Raw genomic sequence first — 9,469 nt, 5'->3', positions numbered from 1 at the left:
CAAAATATAAAAAAAACTACCACACCAAGAGACTAACATGTTCTCTCATAGCACTTGCTTGCCTCCGTCTTGAAGAACACACACTTCCACACTAAATGGACAAGTGCCTTCATCCCTGGCTCCAAGTCACTCAAAGGAGACCACCTCCTGGGCCACCTGGCCATCCTGAACTTCGGCAACTGACGGGAAGCCCAAAAGCCAGGGCCGGTTTCTCAGGAATCTATTGCTAGAAGAACTTTGCTTACACAGCAAAAGACACACACGTCCGCCTCTTCCCTTAGGGTACATTTGTTTCAAATGCTTGGGGACTGCTGTGCAGGGACACCTGGTGTGGCCTGGCGAGGCAGGGTGTACATGGCTCCCAAGAATTGGTCTGCAATCCTTCCTGCTTCTCGAAGGCCACTCAGCAGAGCACCATGGACGGTGGCTGGGTAGTTACGGATTGTGTGTTCTCCAGCAAAGAAGAGTCGTGGAATTGGCTATTTGAGGAAAAAAAGTTAAGAGGAAATCAGCACGTTGCAAATATACCTTTGTTGTGTTTAAACTTACAAATTTCTGTTGGCCTTTGAGGCTGAACTCATCCACCCCCAAACCACTAGCCCATCATTCTACCAAAAAGGGTCGCCCTTAGGAGCAGGCGTTTTATTAGAACTGACAAAACTAGGCGGGGACAACAAAACTCAGCCCAGCCTCAGTTCCAGAGTGACACGTAATTGCACCTGTCCTCACATTCCAGTTTAACTCTGGGGACACCCAGTTCTAAAGCTTACTTTGCCTCATGTAGTGCCTGCTGGAGGTGGGGGTGACTGCCCTGAACCATAGAGCACACGGCCTTTGTTCTCACTCGGCTCAGAGCAGGTCTTCCTTAGCGCAGGTCCCGAGAACACACACTACTCTTTGGAGCAGGGTCAGGCATCGTCTAGGTAAGGGCCCAAAGTTATTTCTCAGGGGCATCCCCGGGAGATCCCTAGTGATTGGGAGCCTGCAACAATCCTATGAACCATTACAAAATGGGGTGCAATTAAAAACTTTTTATTTTGTTTTATAGGGACAAAAATCTGAATACAGACTGTTTAGACTTAACAAAGCCAAAATGTGCGAAACCTGATGCAAAAGATAACTGCTCCTCCCTTTTCCTCTGCTGGGTTATGTGAAAGGGTCCAAGACTGACTAAATCTGTAACAGTCAGTGGCATTTTTACCCTGAGAACCTGGGATATTGGCCTCTTCCCAAATAAGCCCCGGTACAGTTTGTTAGTTTCTCACCTGTGGGGCACCTGGAATTGAGGGGCCAGGAGTGATTGGCTGAGCCATTAAATCATAGTCATTCCCAGATGAGCCTGCAGCCACATAGGAATAGGAGCCCCGGGCCCAGGGATCAGCACGCCAGCGAGACACCACCGTTTCCTTGGGCTAAAGAAAATACCATTGGCAGAAGTTACTACTGGACACTAAGGACAGTAATATCTGAAAGGTGGACAATGATGGTGAGCGGAGATACAAGTTCTGAGAGAGCTGAAGAGGAAACAGACATGAGAGCCAAGTGGTAAATGCTGATGCTTTAAAATATATAACAGAACGCCTTCAGACTGCAACGAAGCCTATGTCTACGAATCCAGAGCTCTACCAAGGACTTGATCTAAATTAAATTCTCTCTCCCAAATTCACATGAAGTATTGACATACCTCCTTTCAAAGGAATCATAAGGGTCTATAAGTGTTTCAATGGGCCTAAAGATTAGAAAAAACTACCAAAAGATTCTCTTAAGACTTCCCTGAGGGAGTTTGGCCACTTTGAAAGGGGGGGTGTGGTGGTGGTGGTGGTGGTGGTAAGAAATGCAGCAAATAACTTTCTGAATCCCACACTTAGGCATGAACTCCAAACATTAGCATTCATGTAAATCCATACACACTTCTCAATTCTGGCTGAAACTGTCCTGACCAAGCACCTGTGCTGCAACTTAAGAGAATATGTCAAACGTGTCTTTTGTCCAAACCCCAGGTCCCCGCTTATCCCCACTCACTTACCTGGGGCACTGCACTGCTACCAAAAATCCCTTTGAGAATGGCCAGGCATCGGCCAACGATCACATCATCACTTATGTTTTCCATGATGCCAGCAGCTTCTCCTGCCACTAGTGCCAATAGTATTGGAGCTAGGGAAACAGAAAGGACAATTCCAGGGTTTTCCTACAAACTTTTCTCAAGAACCTCCTTAATGGGCCCATTATTCTTGGTGCTCTGAAATCTGACAACCAATAGACATGCACCTCTCAGCTAGAGACAAGTTGTTTCTGAAAAGGTAACTTGAAATCTACCCCCAGAAGGGAGCTGGCAAACTACAGTGGTGACTCGTGTACTTCACTGTTTATAACTGCAGATATCATTTCAGACCTTGTTAACAAAAGAATACAAGTATCCCTGTGTTGAGACCAAGAATTCTTAGCCCTGACCACTGGGGACAGCTCCGCAAGGGTCACCCTTTCAGCTATCCCAGGTCCCTCCAAGCCCATCACCACCTTTACTCATCTATTTGGTGACTATGCAGCAGACTTAAGGGATAAACACAGTAGTCGATGCTGGGGATATAAAAACAATAATTGACTACTCCACAGACAGACAGATATCACAGATATATAATTATGAACTGTGGTAGAAGCTATTGAAGAAAAACACAGGACACAGAGAATTGAGATCTGAAGCAGTGGAGGTATGTGTATCTTGGGAGTCCTTTTGAAATAGTGACATTTAGGTGAAGACCTAAAGGCTGGGCAGAGTAAGCCATGTTGGGAAGGAAGAGAAGAAGAAAAATGAAAGCACCCAGGAACAGTATTTCAGGGCAGAGGCCCTGAAGTGGAAAACAGCAAGGTGCAATCCAGGATTCCAGAAGAGCAGCAAGGGTTCCTGGAGCCCAGAGAGTGGGGAGGGGTGAGGATGGGTTGGGAGGAATGAACAATGAGGAAGCTGAAGTAGAGAAGGGCTAGGTTATGCGGGCCTTCTTAGTAATGGCCAAGATAATGGAAAGCCCTCAAAAGATAGAAGCAGGGATAGCAGCTAGTGGCTACTGGCAAAACTAGAAAGCAGTTACCTTTAAAGAGGTTCCAGACCAGGAAAAGGTAAGAGGAGAGAGTGGCTTGGACTGGGGAGTGGGCAGTAGAAAAGAGGAGGAGCAAATGTGTCTGAGAGAGATGGTGAATCGAGCACTGAGAGGACTCGACAGTCTGGATGGGGGAAGGGAAGAGCACTCAGCTGCTGTCAGAAAGCAATGTGCTCAGGGAACAAAGTGCCTCCTCGGGATTAGTGGCCCTGGCCACCTGGAGGTGTTTTAGAAGCAGGCAGTGAGGGGTGACGGGAAGAACTGGGGTGGGACCCAAACTGTTAACTGATGTATCTACACTGTCGAGGCCATGCCTACTGATACTGCAGCACAGTGTATGTCTTACATTCTTTTCCTGGAATGAGGTAGAGTCTAGATATACTTTCTTTTTAAAGCTCTGTATAGGAATAGGAGCAGTCCAAATATGTACAGAAGAAAGTACAGTGGGAGGTAGGAGCTTCAAAAAGGGAAGTGATTAGAGATTCAGGGATAAGTCAGACATGAAAGTGTGAGCATGAGGAATACAAATTTCCCTTCCAGGAAGCCTCCCAGGGCTCACCCTTGCTGGCAGGGCGGCCCCTTCCTTTTGCAGTCTCTGGGCTTTCACCCTGCTGTCTCCTTACCGCCCTGTTCTGAGGCTGCCCACCTCCTCATTCTATCTCCCACAAGTTAGTTGTGGGCTCCGTGAAGGTAGGGTTTTGTTTTTTTCCATATCCCTAGCATCTATAAGGGATTTCAGGAATTGCTTATAGGGTTAATGAAAAATCAAGACATATGTGTGTATATATATATTTGAGAAAAACTAGAATATTCCTAATTCTGTATTCCTTTAAGGATATGAGAAAGATCAAAACTAGAAAGCAGTTACCTTTGTAGAGGTTCCAGAAGAGGAAGAGCTCACCCCTGCTAGCAGTCGTACTGCCGACATGCCCGAACAAATTGACACTTGGATCCCAGAACACCCGGTCAAAACACAACACCACCTATCACAAAAAAGAAACACATGAGCTGGCAGCGGGGCTCCGAGAATATGGCTTTAAGCACAGCTATGCCTCAAAAGAAAGCACTTCTTCTTAAAACATTATTTAAATTTCTTCTAATCTACTCTTTTTTTCTTCTTAAATTTAAAAAATATTTTTACTAATTTCATAGAGGAAGGGAGAGGGAGAAAGAGAAAAAAAAAAACCATCAATGATGAGACACTCATCAATGGGCTGCATTCTGCACGCTCCACACTGGGGATTGAACCTGCAACCTAACCACGTGCCCTGATCAGGAATCGAGCTGTGACCTCCTGGTTCATAGGTCGATGCTCAACCACTGAGCCACGCCGGCCAGGCTAATATACTCTTACTATAAGCCTAGAAATCCTTATTACAAATTTATTACTTAGGATGACATTTAGGGCTCTCCTTTTATATATAGGCTTGGGTTTGTGAAGTGACCTCAGAAGACTAAGTTCTCAAGGATACTTTATGCATAATTAGGCAATAAAGTGAATGAATGGACAGGACTCACCCTATATCAGAATTGAAAGCACAGCAAGATGTATAAAAATGCAAACCCCTCTCCTGTCCCAGTGGAGGGCAGCTAGACTGGTACTTGTACAGTGGGCACGCGAGAGGTGTGGAGGGCAAGTTACCTTGTTAAGATTGCCAAATCCCATCCTTTGAACTGCAGATGTTTTCCACTCGGGAAGAGGCGGCACAAACTGGACAGCTGGTGGCTGCTGCTTCAACACACCCAAGGGGAGGGTACAGAGAACCGCATCACATTTATAAATAAAGGTCTGGCTGGTGGAGCGGGTATTCACAGCTATCACTTCACATCCTATCGGGGTTTGAGGGAAAAGACTACTGGTGAGGAGGGTGGTATTGATGAGGGTATGAACATTTAGTGTACAGCAGGCTCTATACGCCATCCCAGTTAATTCTTCACACAAGTCTATGGAGTCGGTTCTACCCACTATTTATAGAAGGCAACTGAAGCAGAAGTGAAATAACACAGGTAATAGGTGCCAGGATTCAAATCCTAATGCTCAGAGTCCTCTGATCTTCACCATTGTACTATCTAACCTGCCTGATACAGAGATCTTCTGGACTAATAAAAGGACCTGATAACTTAATAAAGTTAAGTAAATTTAGACCAACATTCAGAGTAAAATGTCTGTCCCAAGAGAACCAATAACTCCTCACCGTGGGTAGGTGCTCGCGCATAGGGACAAAGAGAAGAATGATAGCAGAAGCTTGCGGTACAGACCCAAGGGATGCAGCTCAGAACCGTGGAGCTCGCTATTCGAGAATGCACTATGATGCTTAGCTTGCCAGAACATGAAAGAGCTCAAAGTTGGCCACAGAAAAGGCACTGAAAGTAGGTTAATCTTATTTATTCTCATGTGAGCTTGATGTTTTTCTTCATTGAATGCTTCAAAACTATACATAAATAGTTCAAATAAGTATGAGATCTCATTACATGTCCATTTTCTTTCTTTTTTTTAAATCCTCACCTGAGGACTTTTGTTTTAAAGAGAGAGGAAGGAAGTGGGGAGGGAGAGAGGAGAAGGGAGCAGAAGAGAAACATCAACCGGTTGCCTCCTGTAAGCACCCTAACCAGGGACTGAACCCACCACAACCTAGGTATGTGCCCTGACTGGGAATCGAACCCACAACCTTGATGCTCCAACCCACTGAGCCACCCAGCCAGAGCCATGCCCATTTTCTGTGGTCACAGAACTAGAGAAAATGACAGAAAAGCTATTCTCAACTATTCTTCATCTGCAGCGCAAATGAAGCGGTATATCTTTTCAACATCATCAGCTAGAAGCTGCCTCTGAAGGGGAAATTTAAATGGAAAATGGTTTCAGCAATTATAAAAAAAATATTTGTGGTGGTCTTAAAAACTCTAGAAAAAGGGGCCATGGAGGGCAAGATTAGTGGCCACATTTCCATTTGTGATGAGGGCCCTCAGGGAGGGGAGTGACTAGTTAACATAAGGAGTTCAAGATTACTAATTCCAAAGGTGGGTGGACAACGGATTCTCTGCACTCCATATTAAACGTACCTGAAACTAGCAATAATGAGCACTGAGCCTACTGTCACAGTAATCAGGGCAATCACAAGTCAACTTATTAGCAGGACTGCTCCCAGAACGAGAAAGCAGCCTGAGCCATTAGCCCACCAAAGTAGGAAAAGCCAGAATGGATCCAAAGACCCTGTTGCAAGATGGTGAAATACAGGGTGGGTTCCACTGGAGACTAGGGGCCCAAGTTCTGGCATTTAAGAATATACTTAGCAAAATTAAAGCCAAACTTACTGGCTGTTATTATAATATCAACTAATTCATGCACAATTTGTAAACTAAAACTTGCCTCAATTTTCTGGTTTATACAATGATGGGGTTATAATCTCCAAAGGCTCTATGGGCTCAATCCTTTTGTAAATGCAAATTTTAAAATTTAGGAGACATAGTTTATAAGACATTCTATCAGGAAATGACCTAATAGTTTTCCTATAGTTCAAACTCAAAAGATCAGCATCGCGTACTCTCTCACCAGTAAAGCAACAACATACCTGAAGCTGTGTAGCGAACCTGCCGAACTGCTGTATTCAATTTAATATCTAGGCCTTCTGCTAACGCCACAGGCACACATGAGTAGCCATTCCTCACTGTGAGGTGGCTGCCAGTAAACTCAAAGTCATCATCCTAAAGAGGAGAGAAAAGGACATATTTTCACACTTTTAAAATCTAATTTATGCTATTTATACTGAGTTCTGTAAAATAAGGCTAAAAACACCAACTTGTGGAAACTGTCAATATAACACAGAAATTAAAAACAATCACTCCAGCCCAGCCAGTGTGGCTTAATGGTTGAATGTTGACCCATGAACCAGGAAGTCATGGCTCGATTCCCGGTCAGGGCATGTACTGCCCAGGTTGCGGGCTCAGTCCCTAGTGAGACGGCTTGCAGGGGGTGACCAATTGATGGTTCTCTCTCATCACTGATGTTTCTTTCTCTCCCTCTCCCTTCGTCTCTGAAATCGATAAAAATCTGTTTCTTTGTTTTTAAAAAACCAATTACTCCATATTCAACTACAGCTGCCCCAGAAAACTGAAGGGAAAAGAAAAAAATGCCCAAATGTCCATCATGGCTACCTTTGGGCAGTGAAAGTAGGGCAGTTTCTTTTTCCCTGGATAGAGGTGTTTTGTTTGTTTGTTTTTAATGTTTTTATTGATTTGAGAGAGAGGAAGAGAGAGAGAGATAGAAACGTCAATGAGAGAGAACCACTGATTGGCTGCCTCTTGCACACCCCCTACTAGGGGTCAACCCCCTAATCCAGGCACGTGCCCTGACTGGGATTTGAACCATTGGTGCATGGGTCTATACCAGCCGTGGGCAAACTACGGCCCGCGGGCCGCATCCGGCCCGTTTGAAATGAATAAAACTAAAAAAAAAAAAAAAGACCGTACCCTTTTATGTAATGATGTTTACTTTGAATTTATATTAGTTCACACAAACCTCCATCCATGCTTTTGTTCCGGCCCTCCGGTCCAGTTTAAGAACCCATTGTGGCCCTGGAGTCAAAAAGTTTGCCCACAACACTGAGCCACAACGGCTGGGCTAGATAGAGGTTTTATCATCAAGTCTAGACTATTCATGGGGGTGGGAGAGGGAAGAAAGCTGATTCAGTAAATTCAGACAATTAGGTATCTTTTTTGTTTGGTTTTTTAATGTATTACAGACTTGGCAGGATATCAGATTTCACCATCCTAATTACGTTTTCTTTTACCCAAGAGCAAAATCCATTTTTATTCCTTAAACTTACATGTTTTAAAGTTAAGGAAGAGTTCCTAAACTAAAGTCAGATGAAGGCAATCTAGGATTGTAAAGATTGGCCCAAGATAATTTATATAGTAAAGAAGTCAAGATTTGGCCTGGAAGAATTACCCAAATTATGTCATTTCTCTGAATTTACTAAAAATTTTTCTATGTAGAGAAACTTTCGAAGGCTAGTCAGTATTTCTGATTTCATGAGATTCCTGGGGAAAACATACCACAATTCTTAGGAATTAGATAAAAATACTGGGTTGGCAGCAAAACTACTAAATGACGGACTCATCTCTGTGGATCAGTTCAAATCACCCACATTTAAAAACTTAATACAATTACAAATAGATACATACTGAAACTCCAAATGATAAATGAGTTATTAGGAAGGTCTAATTTAGTCTTTACATGAAAAACCACAAAGAAACTGGGAATTTTGCAAGATTTTTACCATTAGCAAGTTCAATCCTCACTGTAATTCAAGTACTAAAGAATACCAAGATATAATCTAAAGATTAAGAAGTCAAAATAATCTTACTAGGAAAATGTATAATGAAAATATGTAATAAAAGTGTAATATTTACTTCTACACAGTCTTAAGTCGGGCCAAAGTCTCAGAGATTGGTCCATTCAGCATCTAAGAAGCCCTGTGACTTCTCACCAATTCAAGAGTAAATCACCATTATAATACTTAAGAATAACGTGACAAAATGTTATTATCATGCTCAAGGATTAGAAGTCAATAGGAAGATGATGATCACTCTAAATTAGATCTATAGATTCAATGCAATCCCAAACTCCCAGAATTTTTTAATAGAAATTGATAAACTGATTCTAAAATGTTTATGGAAATACAGACCCAAAATAGCCAAAAACAATTTTAAAAAAGAACAAAGCTGGAGAACTTACATTACCTGATTTCAAGACATAGAGCAACCATACTCAAGACGGTGTGATAGTGGGATATGGAAAGACAGATAAATGAACAGACTCACACATGGTCAACTGATTTCAACAAAGGTGCCAAGACAAATGAAGAAAAAGGACAGTGCTAGAATAATTAATTAGATAACCATATGGAAAAATATGAGCTGTAACCTCACCTCTCATTATGCACAAAAATGAACTCAAAATGGATCATAGACCTAACATAAAACTTTATGGAGAAAATTTTTGCGATCTTCGTTTAGACAAAAAATGTTCGGGATTTTACAAAACACACAAAGCCTGAAAGTTAATAAAATAGGACACTCATAAAATTTAAAACTTTTGCTCTTCTAAAGATACCATTTATAAAATAAGAAGGCAAGCCTGCTGCAGATTTGTAGAAAATACTTCCAAAACATAAATCTGACAAATTGTATCCAGAATTTAAAGAACATGATGAACTCTCACAATTTAACAAGAAGACAATCAGATTTTTTAAATGAAAAGAAGATCTGAATAAACTTTTCATAAAAGAATTGACATACGAATGGCCAATAAGTACATGAAAAGATGCTTCAGATCACCAATCATCAGGGAAATAAAAATTAAAACAACAAACATT

General features: G+C 42.3%; 1 protein-coding gene across 7 annotated transcripts in view; it reads right to left on the bottom strand.

Annotated features, from left to right (window-relative positions):
- The window catches only part of KDM1A (lysine demethylase 1A), a 48,129-nt gene continuing 38,660 nt past the window's right edge, over positions 1-9,469 (bottom strand). For 4 of the 7 annotated variants that reach the window (XM_006094031.2, XM_006094033.2, XM_023758366.1 and 1 more), the window contains 6 exons: positions 6,665-6,797; positions 4,738-4,925; positions 3,964-4,078; positions 2,027-2,154; positions 1,266-1,412; positions 1-479 (listed from right to left, as the gene is read on the bottom strand). In XM_006094031.2, the coding sequence (XP_006094093.1) occupies positions 294-479; positions 1,266-1,412; positions 2,027-2,154; positions 3,964-4,078; positions 4,738-4,925; positions 6,665-6,797 (897 nt within the window). In that variant the 3' untranslated portion in view covers positions 1-293. The remainder of the gene's footprint in view (positions 480-1,265; positions 1,413-2,026; positions 2,155-3,963; positions 4,079-4,737; positions 4,926-6,664; positions 6,798-9,469) is intronic. The other 3 variants (XR_002830563.1, XM_023758365.1, XM_023758368.1) reach the window with 3 other exon arrangements.

The sequence above is a fragment of the Myotis lucifugus genome, unplaced genomic scaffold (genome assembly GCF_000147115.1).
Source record: "Myotis lucifugus unplaced genomic scaffold, Myoluc2.0 scaffold_128, whole genome shotgun sequence".
Lineage (NCBI taxonomy): Eukaryota > Metazoa > Chordata > Mammalia > Chiroptera > Vespertilionidae > Myotis > Myotis lucifugus.
Note: the sequence above shows the minus strand (reverse complement) of the source record. Positions and strands in the feature narration are given on the sequence as shown.